Source organism: Kwoniella europaea, chromosome 1 (assembly GCF_036810445.1).
Source record: "Kwoniella europaea PYCC6329 chromosome 1, complete sequence".
NCBI lineage: Eukaryota > Fungi > Basidiomycota > Tremellomycetes > Tremellales > Cryptococcaceae > Kwoniella > Kwoniella europaea.
Window position 1 is genome coordinate 12,168,132 of NC_089487.1, and position 21,453 is coordinate 12,189,584.

The following is a 21,453-nucleotide window of genomic DNA, read 5'->3' on the forward strand; positions in this document are numbered from 1 at the left end:
CGGAGTTCAATCCCATCTCCGCTAATAGCTAGCTATATACGGGATCGACGAACACAACCTCGTTCTGTGGTTATTTTCTCTTGTCTCTGCTTCTCTTTCTTCACCTTCCAATATACTCAAGAAGAGCCCAACCGAACAGTGCAGCCACCATGCAAGGTAAGCTGGATATCGACATGGCAAAGTCCATGAATTATGCAGCTCACATCCTTCCTGTCATCTTCTAGGGCTTGTTCATTACTCCGGCGATTCCTCTCCTGAACCTGAACAATCTATTAATCAATCAGGTCCATCCGTAAGTCATCACCATACAAACTACAAGAATACTTGATCACACTTGGCCCTTTCTACTCTTCTGTTTCTTTCCCATCTCCTACTTGGGGGCATGGATGGAATGTTATCTTTTGGCTTTGGGTATATATGTAATAACAATAGCGACTAAGGGATCAACCTTCGACAGGTAAGTTAGCTTCAATTATCTGATATGATGGCTTGCGGTATACTGATCCCTGACGTAGCTTCACCATCCCTCCTTTCCAAGGCTAAAACACGTCCACCATCCGGTATAGTTCTAACCCCACGATCACCTAAAAGACCCCGTAGATCCTCTCCTGGAATATCCACTACTTCTCTTTCTGGAAATTCAACTCCGAAAGGCAAACAGCCATCAACACCCGTACCTGAAAATCTCACGCATACCGCTCAGTCTCAGCTTGCCCCATCAAGCAAGCAATCTTCCAAGTGGGGCGTAGACTTCGAGGGTCTGAACGAAGATGAGATTTTCAAGATTGTGACTATGCCCGATGATATTGAGGGAGTGGACGATTGGGGTATACCTCCAGAAGTAGATCCAAAGGAGGCAGACGAGACTTTGAGAGTGAGCCTAGCTATATTAAGAAGGTCTCGGTTCTGCCTTAGCTGACTGATAGGCGTGTCTTGACGATATAGTCAAAAGTAGAACATTTCTTGAAGTTGAAATACGAAAGAGGGGAACATATAAATACTAGATTATTGTCGAGTTCGGCTTTTGCCAATCCACACATCTACTCCAAGCTGGTGAGTAATGCCGTCCATCACAATCACATTCTCATCTGTATTTCTTACCTCGAGTGTCGGAATCAATGTATTAATCCAATGCCCAGGTCGAATTTGTCTCTATCAACGAACGATCCTCCAACTTCCCTTCTTCCGGCTGGCTTACTCGCCGTAATCTGGAAGGTTTAATTTCTACGTACGGACCTGAAGCTTTATCGTCTCAGCAGAAAGCCAAGCAGGAAGCTGTGAAAGCCAATCAGGGGACAGGACAGAGGAGGGAAATAACGTTCGCTCCTGCCAAGCATAAAGATAAGGAGAGAGATAGGGCGAAGGATAGGAATGGGTGGGATAAAGATGAGAAGCACAGTCATAAACATGGTCATGTTTATGGTCATAAGGATCGGGATAGACAAAGGGATAGAGATAGAGATAGAGATAAGAAAAGGGATAGAGATAGAAGGTGATATGTATAGTGAGATGCATCTTCCTTTGACCTCGTTTTTAAATGAACACCGATTATCTCGGTCGTTTGGCATTATATCATACCGCATGATGTTTCACGGTACTCATAGAGTGAACACTGAAAATAGAGAGAGGGGCTTTCTCGCTCGTTCACTTTTTTCTCGCCCATATCGACCAAATCGGCAAAACCGCCTTACCCTTCCCATGCCTCACTTCATCCTGAAATTCTTCTTTGGCAATTTCAAAGCCGGTCTCATCAATCAGTCCTAATGAGATGATCAATCTCTTGATGGTATCAGGTAATGCTAAAGAGTTGGACAATTGAATGAATCCAATCTCCTTCAATTTTGGATCTGATTTCACATTAATCAGCGCCATGTCCTTGTAGGATAAGTAGGTCGTCTCGGACATGGCCCCGGACTGACCGTCTGACCAATCACTCATTGGAATTTCCCTCGACTCCTTTTGAATATCTTCAAAGTTTCCACAGTTCTCAAAATAACCAGGGATATTCTGGGAAGCGTCGACTTCAATACCGAATCTTTGCATTGCTCTAAAAAAATGATTGCTCAGGACAATTGAGGTACAGTTATCGTATCAATAAGAGAAACTCACTCGTAAGATAGTTCTCCGAAACTCGCCATAGTAGGTGCTACCTCTTTCAGCTCCCTTCCAGTCGTTGATCGACATTTGGTTTCTGGTTCGACAACGACGAGGTGTCCGCCGGGGTTCAACAATGTTGATAGTTTCTCAAGTAGCAATGGAAAATCTTTGATCTATCATAGCATAAGGGTCTCATATCAGTCTAACCGCCTGCACCTCTCTCTCTTGTACTGGCTTGGCTCGTCTCTACTGGGATGAACTCACCCCAGTTATAAGGAATCTAGATTGAACGAGATCGAATCGTCCAATCCATTCTTCGGGGAAGGCTTCAAGAACATTGTGAGTTAAGAACTGGATCTTCTTATGATAACTCGGTGGGTGCATTAGGGTGATATCGATCTGACCAATACTCCTCAACTCAGGTTCTATCACGCATTCACCTAGATCTTGTGATGTATCATACAGTATGCTTCGTTGACTCACACCGATCACCTCTTCCACGTCCGGATATTCCTCCACAAGATCAATCAACCATTGACCCGTCCCGCATCCTACATCCAGCACTCTCTTGCCCTTTCCTTGATCGGCTTTGTAGATGGATCGGATAGCATTTGGTAATAACCCCTCGAATATCTAACAAACCCATCATAGTTAGGGAAGAAGACCAAAGCGTTTCCAGGATTATACCAAACTTACTAATGTCACAGCTCGGTGCTGTGTGTTGAGCCTGTTGATCTCCTGTTGATCTACAGGAAGGACATAGTGTTCTACCCGAGACGAACATCGCTTAGCGATCAGTCACTTTACAGTAGTACATTCTTCCAACGGTGCTGGAAAGTAGGTAGACGATGATTCACCTTGAGTAGTGTTATACCGCCTTTTCTCATCACACCCTTCTGCGCTAATAGGTGTTTCGTTTCTACTCATGGTAGTCAACGACATGAACCAGAAATTAATTAATCAACTGACTCCTTAGACATAGTATCTTATCGACCAGTGGACCAGCGTTGCCTTAAGATATCAATATCTAGCTTCGATGAACAGACGTATATAAGTCGGAACACTGAAGCATGTACTCAGATCATGATGGATCAGAGGCATCATCCATCGTGTTTGAAACATCGAGGTTGTCGTACTCTACATGTACATGTACATCTGTATGTGTGTAATGATGACGAATTTGTCTTTTGTCCTTCACTTCCAACGGTGAGAAGAGACCGGTCTAACTCAGGCTTGTCTCACTTTCTAAGTTTGATGTACATTTGTTTTTTTAATACGATGTACATTCCATTCTCTTATCATACAATTGATCCTCAACAAATATAATACAATCCAACATGCAACAAAGACACAAACATACTAAAGTAGCCAGTATCTACCAGAGATACAGCGGGTGCACGTGCAGTAGCTTTGCGAATCTACTTCTTCTTAGCCCAGATCAACCAAACAGGTAAAACCAATTTTCCTTCCGCCTTGATCATCTCCTCTTGACAGCCTTTTGTCAACTCATCATACTCCTGTTCAGTGATTATTCCTGATCCTACGGTCAATCTTCTGAAAGCGCCAGGGAGGGAGAGCGAGTTGGGCAAGTGAGCTTGACCAATTTGATGAAGTCTTGGATCTGCAGATCAACAATTATTAGTAATTCAGCCTTGCCCAATATACGCAAGGTGATACAGTATCAAAGAGAAGAAAGATCCAAGAGTAAGACTGACCATCTGACCAGGGGGATAAAGGCATAGCCAAAGTTTGCGTTTCCACCTCGTCATATTCCAGGTTGAGATTCTGCTGGAGATAAGTGGATACTTTCATCCCCGGGATAGGATCAATTCCAATTTTGAGCATTGCGCTTTAGCCAATACCAATTGGTAACGACGTCAGAACAGACAGACCAGACCAGACCTATCATATCGTAGGGTACACGATTGCTACATTTTGAATCAAGTGGGCAACTCACTCGCATACTACCGCACTGATGCTAGAAGTCTTCGGGCAGACTTGTTTGATATCATTATCAACTGTACTAAATCGAGCTTGGGGCTCAACAACAATTAGATGACCGTTAGGCTTGAGAAGCTTGGTGAGTCTTGAGAGGAGTAGTGAGAAATCGCGAATCTACCGTTGCACGTAGTCAGAACAATCGTCGGCATTCATTTCGAGCCCACAGTTTTGGGACAGTTTAGGACGAGGAGGAGCCATACTTACACCAGCTATTAGGCACCTAGCATGGACCAGATCGAACGATCCTTCCCAGCCATCGGGAAACTCTTGGAGGATATCAAATTTCTCGAAATTGACATTAGAGGGATAGTTGGGTGGGTGGATAGATACGAGGTCAACCTGAAGCATGTCACCAGATCAGCCCAAGAACAATCACTGCTACAGCCTCTGCTAATTTGGAGGGAAAGGTTTTGCTCACCCCAGTGACACTAGCCTGAGGGATCACCTCGCCTACTTGGATACTCCAAATTCCAGTTCCGCAACCTACATCCAATATTCTCGGAGACGATTGGGCGAGTAAAGATGATTGAATACCCTTTGGAATCAAACAATTGAATAACTATGTCCCTATTGTCAGTCTAGTGCAGTGATCCGATAGTTACTGATGATGGGTCGTTAGGTAATTGGACTTGCCATAGTCAAAGCTTTGTGTTGGGAATTTAGTCTCTGAATCTCCTCTTGATCGGCAGGCAAGGCATAATCGTCTGATCATCTCAATACCGTATCAGTAATGATCCGGCCAGTCGTATAGAAAATGGAAGGAAAGTGAAGGGTCACAATACTTACCTTGGACACCATTATATAGCCTCCCATCATGTTCCTTCAAACTACTATCATCGATCAATCATCAACTCCATGTCAAAGTATTGTATTACTTACTTTTCAATTCCGAATTGAGTTGGTCTGACACATTCGAGTTTGGTAGACATCGTTAAACGTTGTACAAAGGCCTTAATTATTGAGCTCATAACGATAGAGTGAAACATGTTCGAGAGGAGCCTTCAATACCTCATCTTTATATAGTCACTTCTGCCTTTGTGGACCGCAAGAAAGAGCTTGATCGCCCCGCCCCACCCACGACCCGCACTGATAAAAAATCGTCCTCATTCCAGGCTAAATGTTTCGGATCTGCAGTCCAGTTCCTGCATTTCGGTATGTTCTGTGATACCTTGCACTGGCGTGCGCACCGATCATCCATTGAAAAGGGTAAAAGGGTAAAGCGGAGCTGGGCCTCACTACCATCATGACCTTTTGGGAGCTGCGATTTGATATGTCTAAAGTGATTTTAGTCACATCTATGTGTATGGTTTGTCAACTGGATTGTACCTTCAGATAAGATAGTGTAGTGCAGTGCAGTGTACTGTATGTATGTGTACTTTTGATGAATATGACCAACCAACGTCACCTCACAATCAGGTTATATACAAGTGTTGTAAACAGAAAGGTGGTCGATAAAAGATACACAACCCGCACATACCAACTCACCTCGATATCGAGAATTGCGCCCTGCCTGTGCTGCTGGCTTGTCAAAAAGCGTCCGAAGAGCTTTCCGATTCAAACGCCCGCTTGATGTTACGTGTAAGACTGAAGTATGCTTAATGTGTGATGTTCCTTAATCATCACGCCCACCTAGGCGACCAAATGTGAATTCATCTATCAAACGCAAAGAAATGTACATCCTTTATGTCTTTCCCATACTCTACGTAAGATGGGGCGAGAGAAGACGACAAACACTATACTAACCATAACTCACCTCCTTTGAGTTGTCTCCCACCCCTTCTATCTTGCTCGATAATGAATGATCTGACCTCCAATTTCAGTTTACTAATTGTTGATGAAAAGGGCTGTCAGTTCCTTTGTATGGCTCATCCATTTTATCTGTCTGTAGCTTGACGGAATGGTATAGGATGGACAAATATTAATGGGAGAATGAGAGGTGATGAATCTAGATGGGAAGCATCTCAACCACTAACGACTGAGTTGTCGACTCACTAATCCACCCATTGACCACCCTCCTCAAGTTCGGGGACGTTACTCCTCAGCTACTATCATACCTTGGCCTACACATCTCACGCTCCTTCATAATGTCACTGCTTACTCTGACATCCTTGTCAGGCTTACTTTTCCTCCTATCCACCGTAGCAGCTGACCCGTAAGTCATACCTCATCTTAAGCCTTATCAACACCATACTGTGCTAACGAGGGTTTATGAGGCAAGATTCTTTGTCGTCCAACATGGTAATGCGGTAGTTACCTCGCGTCGTGATCCTATAATCTCCCCCGGTGGGATCTCAGGGCATCGTGAGTATATCTCTACTCTGTCTGAGCACAATGTAAGCTGATATTATGTGATGATATCGTAGTTCACTCAATAGTCGGTTCATCATCTTTCAAACCCTCCTACGAATATCAAAACTCCATCAATGGTAAATGTACTTCGGCGAACGTTAATGTCGATAAGAGTAACTATTGGGTTCCTCAATTGTATAGGAAATTAGGAGAGGGGCAATTAGAGCTGGTCAAGATGAATAGGGTTAACACGTGAGTTGACTTACACACCATCTTTCTAAGTAAGCAGCTGATGCTGACATACTCTGTGATATCTTCAGATACTACTTTGTAAGTCATTTATCGTTGATTGATATCAATGCTTTGCTAACAATATGTGTATCAAATGTAGATAAGACGGTAAGTAGAGATCAAAGTTGTCTTCTACCTTTTTGGAACCCCAAATAAGCTGATTCTGATTTTGAAATTAAATCTGATCTGGATGATACAAAGCTCCGGTCCTACCGAACAGATGTACGAATTCCCAAAAGGAATGAAAATGCTAGCCGGTAACCCATTTCGAAATACCTTCGATGCAAATGATCCAGCTCAGGCAGCAGTGGAATATGTTTGTCTGGGTACAGATGACACGCCTATGAATAGTGAGTGTTGTGGTAGCACGTAACATCATATTGGACACTGCTCATGTTTCTATCTGTGAATCCGTAGCTTTTCCCGAAAGGAGTTGCCCCGATGATTTGAGAGCACAAGTCACGTTTCCTAATTGTTGGTAAGTCTCGTCAAAACAATATTATAGACCGTACTGTCTCATATAACATACGTATTAAAGGATGATCAGTATGAGTACTGATTGCTGTATGCTAACAGGGATGGTCAGAATCCGTGGTTGGAAGGAAGGTAAGTCTGCGTTGTACCTCACATTCCATTCAGAAACCATATTTTATCAATGTCATATCATATAACCTTCAATAACCAACTTTTTTGCATTTCATTATGCTCGTAGCAAGCACGTTTCATACCCTGCTTCAGGTCGATTCGACGCCGGTGGACCCTGTCCCTCAACTCATCCTTACAGGATCCCGACCTGTGAGTGCTTTTTTAGTACCATACTACCATCCAACATCTTTACTGATTATCCATTTGTCGTTGTCGAACTCAGTATTCTTTGAATATCACTTTAATGTAAGTTCACCAGCAATAGTATTCTGAACTACATTCCTCAAATTGACTCTGTATACCACCTAACTGAACACACCTTATGGTTGATGTGATAGGATAAATACGATTATACGCCCGGTGCGAGAGTATGGGCCCAAGGTGATGATATAGGCTATGGGTTCCATGGTGAGTCAATTTGCCCATACCTAACTATACGAAAGAAAGAATCTGATGTGTCGTTCGTTCAAAGGCGACTTCACCATGGGTTGGCCAGAAGGACTATTCACCGAAATTGTCAATGCCGGTGAATCATGTGCGGTCCTATTTGAAGTAGGAAACTGTCCACCTTTGAAACAGTATTTCACGGGTGTAGGGGGTGGGACTTGTCAGCCTGATGACCCCAGTGTGGTTGTCAATGAGGTTAGTCCATTCGAATTACCACTCCCTTATCTAATCGGTAACATCAAAATGCTACTGTATACAATGTACTGCAGGCTGATGTTGACTGTTAAACACGCATAGGATATAGGCCTAACAGGTCCAGTAGCGAGACTCCCAGGAGATAATCCAATTTGGAACGGTGGAGCGGCACCGAACAAATCTGGTAGTAGTAGTGACAGTGGTGGCGCAGCTACATCTGTCAATTCTGCCGCTGGAATCAATTCCATACCTGCGTCTGGTTCTTCTTCGGCCGTTGGTGCTGCTGCAAGCTCACCGGCAGCGGCAGTAGCTGTACCGCCCACAGGGTCCAGTACCATTCTGGCTCCTCTCGCGAGTAGTGCGCCAGCGTCTGCTCCTACCCCGGCTGCTACGACATCTAGTAAACATGGAGGATGGGGAGGATGGGGTGGGAAGAGACGATTGGGAAGGAGCCATTAGTATGGATGAGCATTTGGGATCTGCACTTGGAAATAGGATCAGTCAGTTACGAGGAGCATTGGGACTCCTGACAATGCTTGATGCATCGATATTTCCCATTTAATGGATCAGTGTATTTTACAGTCTGTATAGATTCCACCTGTCTTTGATGACTATAGATACATGACATGAGGTTATTTATATTCAATGAGGGGTAACGCACAGGATGATCCAATCAATTTACTACACTGGTCTTTCTTCTAATCTAATTTCTTCTTGATTTACTTCTACGCATCTCATTAAGTGATCTACAAGAAAAGATAAGAAAAAAGGGGAAGAAAAGATATCACAAAGGAAGAAGAAGAACTTTCCCGAAAGTTTCATGGGTATTTTACACAAACGCGTAGTGGGGTAACGATACAGTGGTACTATTCTGATTTGAACGATCAAGGATTGGGTAAAATATACTTTGAGCTAGATATCACGACATGATAGAAGAAAAGAGAGAAAATGCAGAGATATACAATTTGAATAGGGGATGCAGGGTTTCGTTTTGGTAGCAGTCATTATTGCAGAAGTTAGAACTATCCGTTGAGTCGTTTAGCGAGGGCTTTCTTAGCTGCCATCTTTTCCACTATCAGGCACTCTTTATCAGCATCTATGCTCTTTCTCAGCGAGTGCGTCATGGTATTCACTCACTCCCACTTTGTTTACTACCAAATTGACCCTGGGAGGATACACTCTGTCGTCTGCGTTCTGCGCGGGAGGAAGATAGTTTCGCTTGGATCCATAGGGTGTGCTTTTTGTGAAAGATAAGCAGAAGTCAGCAGGAATCAGCATGAGTTGTATGATTTCATTGTCAAGATTGATATCATGAACACGGTCCGATCGGCAATCCCCCTTCCTCGTCTCTTCATCTATGTGCAGACCGAAGCAGGAGACCAGCCTATCCTCCATTCGGGATCCCCTTCCCTCTGTGGACCTGGACTGGATGTGATCCTTCTAACATCTACAATCTCGCTACCCTACTCTCTCTCTCATATCGCCCTGGCAAATCCAATGGCGTACCGTCTCATCCTCACTAATTACGCGTCACATACCCTGTCCGGCCAATGCGAAAGACTAGTATCACTCACCGTATAAGCGTACAGCCCTTGCCTATACAGTACAAACGCGTTCCTATCTTCTCCTCGATCCACCGTACTACTCAGATCGGTCGTAGAGATCGTAGTGAAGTTCGTATCGGTATCTGATTGTACGACATCTTCTCCTTTCACTTTCTTCCCTTCCTCTTCTTCTTCTTCCATCACTTCGTTAATCTCGTTCTGCCTTCTCCTTAGACTGCTATCCGACCTTGACGTCTTCACGTTGATATTCACCTGATCTTGTTCCTGTTCTGGTAAACTGACGATTGACGATGCAGCTGGGGAATTGGTATTGTTATTTGCATCTACCGATTTATCTTGTTCGTGATCCAGAGGAGGAGTCGGTATATTAGAGTATAAAGAGGTAGAGGCTATACCGGACGTTATCGATTCGACAGATGACTCCTTGGTGGGTATGGAAATGGCGTCCGGATGGTTGTCAGGTTTAGGTGTATGTATATCTTCCGACGTCCTTGGATCTGATGAATCGGATTCAGGTATATTGTCGATGATGAGCTGATGTGTCTTTGATATGGGTATGGCAATAGGCTGGACCTGGTCGCTGTTGGGCGGTAAATATGGCATCCTTCTCTGTCGAACTCTTCGCTGTTGATGATTTGGGATATGAGAGGTATTTCGATTACGGTAATGAGTTATATATAGGTATTCGTGTATCTTGGTATTTGGTACTTGGTATAAAGGTGAATGATATAGGACCGTGGGAAAAAAAAAAGCAAAGAGAGGAAGAAGGTTTTGTTTTGTCTCTTGTTCGCTACACGTAGCCGAGTGAGGAGTCAAAGTTGATAAAGGAATACTACCTGTATGTTGATATAGATGGATGACGTATCGAGCGACGATCCTGTCTGTCCTGACCTGATGTGACGTGACGTGGCGTCGATTAAGTATACTCAGTATAGTGAAAGAGTAGTATGGTACATACATAGATCTATATGAATAGTCCAAAGGGATGTCTATGAGAGATGCTTCTGTGCGGTTCCAGGTTGTACCATCACTCAGACAAAGGCATATGACTCGCTGTGTGTTGTGTTGTGCATCATTTGTCCTGTATCGTGTGTTATTTAAGCCAATCATCTATCCTCTCTCGGTCTCCGCTCTCCTCCTCCCTCTCTTCCACCCCGTAAATCCACGCTAAAAGGGCACTACGGCGTTATTTCATAGTCTTACCGGATATTTTGATACCGAGCCCCACACATCCTTCTCCTCTTTTGCCCTGCACAGCACAGACGCACAGATCACCCAAGTCAAAGGGACCTCGCGTCATCATCATATCGACACTCCAGTTTAGCTTGATTCCCGTTGGCAGAACCAATCCACCTGACGTCACCTTGTCTCTCCGGGAGTTCCGGAAGTATTTTTCTCATCCCTAAGGATGAAACAAGCATCATCAAGGAAATATGACTGGCATTGCATTGCGAAGATGATTTCCAAACATTGTCCATGCATGTTAGCATCATCCTCACACCTTATACAGCAATGATCCCATAGACTATCAAACGAGAGAGGGAATATGAGATATGAAATACATATATATATATATATAAAATAGAGAAGAGAATGTGCATCTACCGTGAAATTTCGTATTGATGGGATGAAGTAGTCAAGGTTTCATTACGAGTAAACATGCGTGAGTAGTAGTATCGTTGTGATGATCCTTCTATGCCTCAACACAGATATCCTCGGTTGTCAAAGTCCACCCTTTCTTACATGCGAAAGCCTGACATTGACCGGCGTTACAGGTGACGCCACCTCTTGCTAGACCAGGTAGAGCAGAGCAGCTAAATATGGATACATCAGTGTACCGTACTCATATCATTGGGCATTGGTCTACCACTCACTCTTCACCTAAGGGGGCATTAGCATTGTTATATTCACCATGAAGACATCCACCACATGACTCGAGTTCTGAAGTGGTATCGATGCACTATCATCACGCAGGATTACTCATTAGCGGGATCGTTGGCGGATCTGGGAAGGGATGTCAGACTTACTTCGAAAGAATCAGATTGATATTGAGAGACTTTACAAGCCGTCAAGCCATTAGGACACAAAGCCCTCTTCTTACCGTTCCTAGCTCGGATTAAAGCCTCTTTCACTTGTCTTTTGGCAAAATCGGACGAAATGCCTCCAGTGGCTTTATGGTCGTATACAAAGTAATCGCCGGTTCCACAGGTATTTTGTCCGGTATTGGTGAATGCGCCTGATGCAGATAGAAACGTTAGTCGCGATTCGCAACCGAAAATTCTTGATATAATATAACATATACGGGAGGTTGCACTCACTGGATGGACCACATGTACAAGTGTAAGCGGTTTCGGACATGGGTGTACCAGGTTGGAAAGCTGCAACTTGGTACGAGGCGCAGACTTGAAGACAGTCTTCAGGACTTGTTTGATCAGGTGCAAGGTAAACTCCATCGGGTGCTCCGTTTTGGGTACCAATGGCGGTATAACAGCCATCGAAGTTATAGGTGGTGGCGGTGATATAGACCTACCACACAACTCAGTCAACATAAAGATCACATGGTAATGACGAAGTGAAGTGAAGGAGAAGATGATTGCTTACAGCCCAATTGTAATCTTGACAAGTCCCTGCCGTATCAGTCGATTCGACATAGAATGAAGCTGGTACAGCTTCGTTGGAACATCTACAAGTCGATTGGACCTGTCTTTTTCGGACATCCGCACCATTCTGGTAATAACTGTACACAAATGGTCCTTCTTCTGCGGAATAACATGCCGCCTATACGTGACTGAGCTCAGTGATCTATTTCCACTGGACCAAAACCGACAAGAAAAGACTTACTGCACATTCTTCATTGCTGGTTATCATCTCGTCGATATAAACGGTATTGTCGGGGTAAAAATTGGAGCATCCTACGTAAAGATTGGGGTAGACAGCTCGAACAGTCTTGACTGATGCTAGAGCCACAAGTGCTGCAGGAGCGAGGAGGGTGAACATGTCGATGTGAGATGTGTTGTAAATGAGTGTATTGAAGTTAGTATATCAAAAGTGGTTCCAATGTATATTGGTGATGAAGGAGAGAAACACGGTGAAGAGGGGAGTAGTACATTTCTCTTATAATGTGTACTACATGCAAGTTTACCAAATCCGCTATTCTCAAAGGTGATGTTTGGCTGTTTGTTCTTTTCCCAAATACGAGTGATCGTAAACATACCTACCGTGTACTTCAGCCCATGTTATATCGATACGTAAATCCCCTTCCATTGGCAAGTGTCTGATTCTGTTACAAGTTAAAGCCTTCCGTTGTGGCTATTACTGTACATCGCAGATCTTTCACCGATATTCCAATGAATCTTGTTCGACAAACAAACAGACATACCTCCGCACAAATCTTAATACATACATCTCTACCGTAATGGTCGTATATAAGGTTGTGAAGCACTAAGGAGGGCTCCACCGTAATTAACTTCGATTTACGGCATTTCATATGTTCCATCAGTCGAGCTCACCGATGTACCATATATGGGATCAGGTATGGACGATGTTTCACCGTGTACGCAGAGAGGTACTGTACCGAGATCTCTGACCTTGTGGTGACTTTCAGGCACATTGCTGGAGCTATGTGAAATAATCATACAGTTTTGGAATCTCAAAGGGAGTTTGGTTCTATATTAAGGTTCTTGGCAGGTACAGTGCTGGGAAGTCTTGTTGTCAGATCCACAATTACGGTCAGCCATATCACCGTGGGTGCGATTTGATGTCTCCAGCGATGGTGCGGAATTGACAAACAACGAACAGGTCGTGTTTTTTTTTGGTTCTTGGTTGTACATATGAGGTATCCATTTAGGAGGCTTGGAGATACAATTGGATCGCAAGAGCCATATCGCTCTCATACGAGAAGTCGTAGAGGGATGCATAAGATGTTTACGATAGAGGAAGCATAGCATGTAATGTATCAAATCCCAAAAACATACATGAACAAGGTTAGATCGCGATCCGATACAAAGTCCCTGTTGGATTTTATTTTACTGATCAAGCAGTGATACAAGTTCCATTGGCGGCCAAAGTGAAGCTAGGAAGACATTTGAAAGATTTGCATTGGCCTTGAGTACATGTGACAGCACCAGGAGCAACACCGATCAATTGAGTACAGCTGATTCATCATACACATAGTCAGCACAAGCTAAGATAGGACGTTCTACCGAGAGACCACTCACTCAACTCCGAAGCTTGTTTCATTAGCATTGAAATTACCGTTGGCACATCCACCGCATGACTCGAGTTCAGAGGTAGTATCGAGACACTAACTCCAGGATCAGCGAGTCTTCATTTCCACTTGTGGATATCATACTCACCTCGAAGGAATCAGGTACGCCATTAACTTTACAAGCAGTAAGTGGTTTAGGACAAAGAGCTTGTTTCTCTATTTTAGCCTGGAGTAATCTCTCTTTCAATTGTCTCTTGGCGAATTGAGAGCTGACAACGGTATTGGCGGTATGGGTGTAAACGAAGTAAGCGTTGGGTTGACAAGTTCCAGAAGTCGTGGTATCATATGAGGCTGCGAAAATTCAGAGTCGAATTCAACCATGTAAGCACCATGATCCAATAAACATGATGCAGGACTCAACTTACATTCCGGACCACAGTAACAACCGTAGTCATTGGTCATCGGATCAGGTTGGACAGCAGCCAGTTCGTATGGTCTACAAGCGAAAAGACAGTCCTCTGGAGTCTTGACTGTACCAGGACTGTAAGCTCCTGTAGGAAGACCATTACTGGTATCATACAAATCCCCACTAGGAACACATGTCTCGAAAGTGTATGTGGAATCGAGGGCGTAGACCTGTTACACATGTCAGCCTAGACAGTTGAAAGCGGACAAGGGTGAAAAAATGATATCGCACTCACTGCAGCTTGATTAGAGTAACATGAGGCTGTACCATCTTCCGTAGCTGTATTTCCGTAATCTTGTGGATAGGGAGCTTCGTTTGAACATCCGCACAAAGATACGACTTGTCTCTTCCTTCCTCCCGGAATCCCACCCGCGTTGTATTCTGGGATAAATCCAGAATAGGTATAGGGACCATTCTCGGCTGTATAGCAGTATGCCTAATCGCAATTTAGATCGTTTTTAGTCCGAACTCAACAAGAGATGAACAAGATGACAGGCCGGCTCACGTTACATCCAGCGATCGAATCTTGGTCAAAAGTAGCGATATAATCCCCAGGTGTATAATCATTGATACAACCCACGAAGACTGGGTTGATGGCTGGACCTGCAGATGTGAATCTGAGGGCGGCCATAACGGTGAAAAGGGTAGGTAAGATGATTCGTAACATTGTAAAGAACGTGTGAGTGCGAGTTGGTCGTGTCGTATTGAGTTAGAGAATTAGGAATGAGACTGGATGGATGAGGGAAAGAGGAAAGATCGGTTTGATCTATGGAGGGATGCTTGTTTATGTATCATTGCTTCGAAGAGCTTTGTTTGTTGGTTATCAGTTGACAGTATGATCAACAGTTGATTACTCGATATTCCAGACATGGGTTTTCCCCCATGCCGTTCGCCAACATTCCCAAAACGCTCAACATGACGAGAATGATTCTATCAGTCCTTGGTGTGTATCACATTGGCAGCGAACCTTCCAGTTGATGAGGATCGCCTAATGGGCGTTTTGGCAATACCACCAAAGTCCATAAGCTTTGCTTCTATGCGGTCCGATTGTACGTTCATAAATTACGCAAGGTATTCCGGATATACGGTAATTCGCCGACATGTCCATCCGATAGTGCAAGGACTGTAGGATATGTTCTGCTTTCTGCTGGAATCGATTGGTTATTCACCTTCCTGTGGAGTTCACTCACCCTTGTTTGAAGAATGTTTGTGGAGATGAATACGTTGGAACCGAATATTATGTGCTTGTAAGTTTGCCACCACCACCACCATACCATATCTCTCGTAATTTCGCGTCGCGTTCCTGATTGACAGAAGAATCCAACATCCCAAAATTCCAAACATCAAGTGTAAGAACCTTATCTCACGGCACGCTCTCTTTTACCTACCGATGAAACATATCTCAAAACGCAGGTATGCAGTGGTTTGATCGAATTCCAAATTCCACAGAAGAGTTTTGACCGATATGAGACTTCAACGTAAGCATCAGAGACATCTTCGTAGCGGTGTTGACGCGTCTGGGACCTACTGGGAATGTACCGACTACTCGACATCCGTACGAGTATATATGTACTTTCTTCGCGATGAAAGGCGTAAGTATGCAAAATATTTTAATCTTGAGATATCCATCATCTATTCCATCCACTCATCAGATCTCAGCGTAATCTTTCAAAATGCGATTCTTCCTCCTCACCATACTTGCAACGCTCTCTTTGGTACTGGCTTTACCTACCCATCTATCCGAAAGGGAAACTTCCCTACTTGGTAGAGTCACTTCATCGTTATTCGGTAGACGATCGATAACGCTAAATGGTTACGAGACTGAAGACGAACATTCACCACCGCTACCTCGAGATCATGATCAAGACGAAAATAGAGTAGAAAGGCGGTACAAGACCTCGTCGAGGTATCCGAGATGCAAAAAGAAGACTCCAAGGACTGGGTTCGCCCATTATTCAGGATGGAAAATTGTTGGTAATGATGTGAGTGACATCATTTCAATTATGTCCGAGAGGAATACCGCTGACGAGTTGCCTGTGGGTAGTTGAGTGGTGCGTTACCTGTTTCCCCGAGGGATAACTGTATCAACCTATGTAACAACTATGGCGATGGTGAGTTGCTCTCCACAAATCTCATCTTCAAGCACACTGTATAGCCTGCTAATGGGATTGCATTACAATTGGTCATGTAGCTTGCGGAGCAATCTACTTCGATGATAAATCCTACAGATGTTTCCTCAAAGGTGTCAAAACGGAAAGTTGGAAATTTGTGGAAACAAATAATGAGGGTGATGCGGTCGACTTGGTTGGAGGTTGTGCAGCTTGGTCAGACTTAGGTGAGTACAAGGAGAAGTCTCATGATGATCATGGTCGGATGATTGCTGACTTGATGGTCGATATGATGTAGTGCCAGAGGATATGGATGATATCTGTTGTCGAGATTGATCGTCTACTTTGAGGTTTCTTCTGCTCATCTAACGTATTGTATCCCGGGCGTTTCATGCATGTTTCGTATATCTTCCTTGTTCGTTAGCGAAAGACTATTTACAGCTTCTGGTCCTCGACTCGGACGACGTGTAACTTTCAAGGACTAACGGGGAAATGAGAGATCCGACTCAGAATAAAGACTGTGCGAGTTCGGAATCAAAGGATATTGTACGCAGACTGTGAGGGCCGTCGCCGTCGCATACAACATTTTTTTCATTCATCACCTCATGCTAGCCTTTCACCATCACACACAGCAAGAGATTCATCCCAAAAGAATCCTGAATTTACAGTGAGATAAGTTATTCAAAATCTCACACAGGTACCATCTGAAGCCAAAATCCAGCCTTTCTTACATGCGTATGCCGTACATTTTGAGTTCGAACAAGTGATTGCTCCTCTCGGTACACCAGGCAGCGCTGTGCAGCTATCATCACAACCAACATCATCAATATATCAACAGTATACCACACCTATGGGGGAATAGAAGTAAGTAATGACTTACTCAATCCCCAACGTGGTGTTGTGTACGTTAAATTCACCGACTGAGCAACCCCCACATGATTCGAGTTCTTGGGTAGTATCGATACACTACGTTGTTGTTCACCATCCTGACAGTCAGCCTGATGTTTCCATGATTTAGGTGCGAGAGGTGTTATAATAACTCACCTCAAACGAATCTGATACTCCCTGTACCACACACGCCGTCATCTTACCGGGACACAGCGCTCTTTTCCTATTCTTGATCCTGATCAACCTCTCTTTCAGTTGTCTCTTGGCGTACACAGAGTTGACAATGGTTCCAACAGGATGTTGAAAGATTGCATAGGTATTGTAATCACATGGTACTTCATATCCGTTGGCTCCCAAATAAGTAGCTACTCGAAGAATCCCATCATCAGGATAAAGGACACAGGGAGAGAATGCCTGGCTGATCAAAATCAAGAGAGAAGGGTGTTCTCGTTATTTTGGGTGAAATGCGATTCACTTACTTTGAGAACCACACCAACAATTCATAGTGGCTCCATCTGCATCACCTTGTAATTGCGTACTTGCATAGTTGTAATCTTGACAATTGTGTAAACAGACTTCAGGATCCGATACTGTTCCCTGGGGTACTAAGGTAGATAGATTCCTTTTCGGGATCTTCTTGTCTTGAATAACATCTATTGGTTGACCATGTTGATGCTGATACCCATACCTGCATCATTTCATCCAAAACCCTTAGTACTGACAGCATTGGTGGACTTCGTACTCACAGTATAATCGTCATCTGCACATCTTAGAGTATTGACGTATTCCTCAGGCATCACGGCAAGATGATTACTTGTACAATAGGTATTACTGCACATGCATTGACCTGATCCATACAGGAAGTATGCCCATATGTACTGTCCACTTGGATTATAATAGCAATTCAACTATGCGCAACAAACCTGTCAGTGATTAAACAAGGCTGCCAACCTAGCTAGCACAGTGAGACGTTAAATGCAAAAGCGAACTTACGGCGCAATCTTCAGCTTGAGTAAAGGTATCTTCTGTAAACACCGCATCGGAAGGTGCAAAGCTGGTAGTTGCGCATCCTACAAAGGTACCATATACAGTCGAATCATCTTGAGGTGGTTGAGCCTGAACACTAACGCCGAACAAGAAGAGGGCAAAGAGGAATTGGGGGATCATCGTGTTCGATAATTGGTAAGTGAGCGATCGAACGGGCAGATGGAAGATAGATGACTTTCGCCCTTCATACCCTATATATTCACTCTTAGCTTTCATAGCAACCACGTCTATGGTACATGCTTGTTTTCCTCGAGTAAACGTAAACAAACATCCAAAAGCCTCGCCAAGAGATTCAACATGAAAAGGTATTCACCCCATGTACCTGTTCATCAGGCACTGTTAGTGACTCGTAGGAAAGATACGAGATACGGTTATTTACCTATTGGTGAGCATGAAGAGGAATGTTGACGCGTCATGCCGTTATTCATTCAGCAGCGTCGCTCGCTTGCAAGATACTTGTGTTGCAGTATATCAATCGGGTTTACTGTCAGGATCAAATAAGATGACTGGGGAGCACAAAAGATCCTTGATCCGTATACATAAACGACGTTGATCGATCAGTCGTCTTTGTACAATGTACTACAAACTTTACTCCTCTTCCGTAATTTCTTCCCGTACAAGATCAGTAAGAATGGTGCTGCTGCTAAGACAAGAGCAACGGCAGCTACCAGTGTACTGGCATATTGATAGCCCATACCTATGTACTACAGCGAAGCATCAACAAAAATGCTCAGCTCGCATTTTGGAAGCGATTGCATAGGCACTTACCATCTGTCGACTGAATAGAGGGAACAGTCCAGAAAACAGGTTCCTAACGAAACTTTGCGATGCTTGAGCGGAAGATGAATATACTTCATATGCGTCGGCGAGGTATGTGCTAAAGAATATGTCCATTCATCAGCTAAGACTATTGAAGAGTTGATATAGAAGAACTCACAAAACTCCAGTATACATCATGAAAATACCTGTATAACACCCTACGAGGCATACAGCAGGTACAGCCCAATGCACCACTCCTGCTCTACCTGTCCAAGCGTATATGAAACAAAATATGGGGAACATCAACCCACCCCATGCAGCCCAGTATAATCTCGCTTCGGGAGGTGCCTTGCCACCGTTCTTCTTAGCTGCTCGGCGGTATAGGTAATCTTGGTGGAATTGACAAGCGAATCCGAAAAAAGCTGCGATGGCGAGGGTGCTGCAATAGTACGAATTAGCTCATTCAGCATTCCAACCTTGTCGCCGGAAAAAGCATAAGGTTATCACTTACACTTCGAAACTCGCCGCTTGAGCTGGATTGAAGCCATATGCCTCGAAGACCAAGATCACCGATGAACCAAACATGAAGACACACGACCAGGCGAATCCTATCCAAGCGGATAAAGCGCTGACGATAGGTTCGGTGAGCAGGTATTCTAAAGATCCAGAATCGAATGATTAGTTCAGTTTAATATGCGAAATGGAATGAGATTGCTCCGCCAACTCACGGAATGGCCTAATCAATGATATCCTCATCACACTTAGAAAACTACTCTTCTGCAGATCCGCCGCACAAATATGTTTCTTTCCCGTTTTCTTGGTGAGTTTCTTAGCTCTTCGTGAGAGTAGGACATCCGCACGGGTCTCACGCAAAACGATAGCGTTGAGAATGACATTCAAGGCAGCAGCGACAGTTTGTATCTGTTCATGGCCGTGTTAGTACTTGAACCACAGCAGAAGGAGAGACTAGTCAAGGAAAGGACGACTGACAATGTATGACCACCTCATACCTAGATTCTGGCCTATCCAGCCTATAGCAGGTATACCACTCCCTTGAGCGCAGAAAATCATTACGCTGAATACTCCCATGGCAATTCCTCGTTGTTTAGGGTAAAACATATCTGCTACGGTACCGCCCACCATGGAATTGCCTACACTCTGGGTCATACCTTGCTGCGGAAAGGTCAGCGTGAGCTTTGTAATGAGAGTACTATGACTTACCAAGAATCGAGCAGCCAGGACACCATTATGATTCTTGGAAATACATTGAGGTATGAATAGTAACAAGTTACTACAGGCAGTGAACATGTCAGACGAGCTCCTTGACAGAATCCGAAGTGACTTACAGGATCGAAGTGATTTGATAAATCATATTACGTCCGATCTAGTATACCCAATCAAATTAGCACCGAATTGAAGCGATATTGGTGGCTAGCAGACTTACCACCTCGCTCAGCGGCGCTAGTACCATAGGCGTAAAAGCGATAGCCATCATAGGTAAAGTAAGTTGAAGTAAAAATACTTCTCTTGATACATCGAAATAGTCTGTTCCCCATGTCGCTAAGATTCCGACGCTCACCAGCGAAGCGGCACCTGTGAAAGTGATGAAAACGCAGGTGAGGAGGATGGCATATTTCCGGGCGGGCGACCAGTTGAAGGGGTTCTAAGTTGGCGAAGTGGCATTACATTAGCTCAACACTATGGGGAGAATCGATAGATACAGAACCTCTAGAACTCAGGAACCATATGACCAACATATTGAGGTTCAGGTACGGCGATCTTACAATGCTAAAGATAGATACTCGGTTCAGAAGTGTTCACTCACATCAGGATCATCCGGTATCCAATCCACTATAATAACCTCTTCTTCCCCGTTCCCCAGATCAACCACAGCTCTATCCTCTAGAATACCCTCCGAATGCCTCCTCTTCCCATGTATCGAGATATGTCTCCTGAGATCTTCCTCCAACTCGTTCGCTTGATGTGATGACATCCTGGACAACCCACTGGCCATTCTTGATAGCTTATCTCCATGATTATAGTTCTGCGTCGTGGACCCCGTACCCAGATGTGGGATCTTTGGGCGCGATGCTGCCCTGGGGCGACTGGTGGGTAAAGACGAATCGAAGGTATCATGTTTCTCTGAATCTGATACTGATACTGAGGGTGATTCTGGATCTAGGTATTTACTTCGATAAGGTCGATCAGATTGTCTAGTTGTGGTCGAAGTTGATCCTTCGGACGTTCCGACTTGTTTCTCTTCGTCTTTGTCTTTGTCGCTCATTATAGATCCGTTCAGATTGAGAGTGGGTAAGTTATCTTATATTGTATGATAAATTTGATAGTACAGTATACACATTGTGGTTGTGTTGCAGTGGATAGATAGATGAGCAAATGATTCTTTGATTTTTGATCCTAGTTGTACTCGAGTCGGATTCGAGCGATGGT

The 21,453-nt window shown here is 44.0% G+C and overlaps 10 protein-coding genes across 10 annotated transcripts; 3 read left to right on the forward strand and 7 right to left on the reverse strand.

The window, feature by feature from the left end:
- Positions 1 to 149: 149 nt before the first annotated feature.
- V865_004633 (uncharacterized protein) lies at positions 150 to 1,496 on the forward strand (the record flags this gene model as incomplete). Its single annotated transcript, XM_066228411.1, has 6 exons — positions 150 to 156; positions 225 to 292; positions 433 to 457; positions 516 to 874; positions 946 to 1,053; positions 1,140 to 1,496. 6 exons carry the CDS (start codon positions 150 to 152, stop codon positions 1,494 to 1,496), a joined length of 924 nt encoding a protein of 307 aa, XP_066084508.1.
- Positions 1,497 to 1,644: 148 nt separating this feature from the next.
- V865_004634 (uncharacterized protein) lies at positions 1,645 to 3,024 on the reverse strand (the record flags this gene model as incomplete). Its single annotated transcript, XM_066228412.1, has 7 exons — positions 1,645 to 1,847; positions 1,920 to 2,047; positions 2,110 to 2,270; positions 2,362 to 2,496; positions 2,581 to 2,730; positions 2,794 to 2,864; positions 2,955 to 3,024. 7 exons carry the CDS (start codon positions 3,022 to 3,024, stop codon positions 1,645 to 1,647), a joined length of 918 nt encoding a protein of 305 aa, XP_066084509.1.
- A 491-nt stretch (positions 3,025 to 3,515) lies between these two features.
- V865_004635 (uncharacterized protein) lies at positions 3,516 to 5,027 on the reverse strand (the record flags this gene model as incomplete). Its single annotated transcript, XM_066228413.1, has 8 exons — positions 3,516 to 3,718; positions 3,813 to 3,946; positions 4,055 to 4,212; positions 4,303 to 4,437; positions 4,517 to 4,581; positions 4,728 to 4,802; positions 4,885 to 4,928; positions 4,978 to 5,027. 8 exons carry the CDS (start codon positions 5,025 to 5,027, stop codon positions 3,516 to 3,518), a joined length of 864 nt encoding a protein of 287 aa, XP_066084510.1.
- A 1,155-nt stretch (positions 5,028 to 6,182) lies between these two features.
- On the forward strand, positions 6,183 to 8,424 carry V865_004636 (uncharacterized protein; the record flags this gene model as incomplete). Its single annotated transcript, XM_066228414.1, has 13 exons — positions 6,183 to 6,250; positions 6,317 to 6,399; positions 6,462 to 6,639; positions 6,708 to 6,717; positions 6,779 to 6,786; positions 6,880 to 7,028; positions 7,096 to 7,156; positions 7,255 to 7,284; positions 7,391 to 7,473; positions 7,547 to 7,569; positions 7,662 to 7,731; positions 7,796 to 7,965; positions 8,068 to 8,424. The coding sequence occupies 13 exons, from the start codon at positions 6,183 to 6,185 to the stop codon at positions 8,422 to 8,424; spliced, it is 1,290 nt and encodes a 429-aa protein (XP_066084511.1).
- A 563-nt stretch (positions 8,425 to 8,987) lies between these two features.
- Positions 8,988 to 10,133, reverse strand: V865_004637 (uncharacterized protein; the record flags this gene model as incomplete). The annotated part of the gene is made up of 3 exons (XM_066228415.1): positions 8,988 to 9,037; positions 9,103 to 9,202; positions 9,540 to 10,133. 3 exons carry the CDS (start codon positions 10,131 to 10,133, stop codon positions 8,988 to 8,990), a joined length of 744 nt encoding a protein of 247 aa, XP_066084512.1.
- A 1,090-nt stretch (positions 10,134 to 11,223) lies between these two features.
- V865_004638 (uncharacterized protein) lies at positions 11,224 to 12,527 on the reverse strand (the record flags this gene model as incomplete). Its single annotated transcript, XM_066228416.1, has 6 exons — positions 11,224 to 11,344; positions 11,405 to 11,490; positions 11,558 to 11,766; positions 11,849 to 12,056; positions 12,132 to 12,308; positions 12,372 to 12,527. 6 exons carry the CDS (start codon positions 12,525 to 12,527, stop codon positions 11,224 to 11,226), a joined length of 957 nt encoding a protein of 318 aa, XP_066084513.1.
- A 1,035-nt stretch (positions 12,528 to 13,562) lies between these two features.
- Positions 13,563 to 14,870, reverse strand: V865_004639 (uncharacterized protein; the record flags this gene model as incomplete). Its single annotated transcript, XM_066228417.1, has 6 exons — positions 13,563 to 13,683; positions 13,748 to 13,833; positions 13,886 to 14,088; positions 14,163 to 14,373; positions 14,439 to 14,639; positions 14,709 to 14,870. The coding sequence occupies 6 exons, from the start codon at positions 14,868 to 14,870 to the stop codon at positions 13,563 to 13,565; spliced, it is 984 nt and encodes a 327-aa protein (XP_066084514.1).
- Positions 14,871 to 15,876: 1,006 nt separating this feature from the next.
- V865_004640 (uncharacterized protein) lies at positions 15,877 to 16,647 on the forward strand (the record flags this gene model as incomplete). Its single annotated transcript, XM_066228418.1, has 4 exons — positions 15,877 to 16,185; positions 16,248 to 16,314; positions 16,395 to 16,538; positions 16,610 to 16,647. The coding sequence occupies 4 exons, from the start codon at positions 15,877 to 15,879 to the stop codon at positions 16,645 to 16,647; spliced, it is 558 nt and encodes a 185-aa protein (XP_066084515.1).
- Positions 16,648 to 16,992: 345 nt separating this feature from the next.
- V865_004641 (uncharacterized protein) lies at positions 16,993 to 18,366 on the reverse strand (the record flags this gene model as incomplete). The annotated part of the gene is made up of 7 exons (XM_066228419.1): positions 16,993 to 17,113; positions 17,192 to 17,277; positions 17,356 to 17,564; positions 17,679 to 17,753; positions 17,806 to 17,887; positions 17,946 to 18,107; positions 18,193 to 18,366. 7 exons carry the CDS (start codon positions 18,364 to 18,366, stop codon positions 16,993 to 16,995), a joined length of 909 nt encoding a protein of 302 aa, XP_066084516.1.
- A 437-nt stretch (positions 18,367 to 18,803) lies between these two features.
- Positions 18,804 to 21,289, reverse strand: V865_004642 (uncharacterized protein; the record flags this gene model as incomplete). The annotated part of the gene is made up of 10 exons (XM_066228420.1): positions 18,804 to 18,950; positions 19,015 to 19,123; positions 19,184 to 19,444; positions 19,517 to 19,661; positions 19,734 to 19,926; positions 19,996 to 20,178; positions 20,227 to 20,296; positions 20,352 to 20,389; positions 20,450 to 20,668; positions 20,831 to 21,289. The coding sequence occupies 10 exons, from the start codon at positions 21,287 to 21,289 to the stop codon at positions 18,804 to 18,806; spliced, it is 1,824 nt and encodes a 607-aa protein (XP_066084517.1).
- Positions 21,290 to 21,453: the final 164 nt, after the last annotated feature.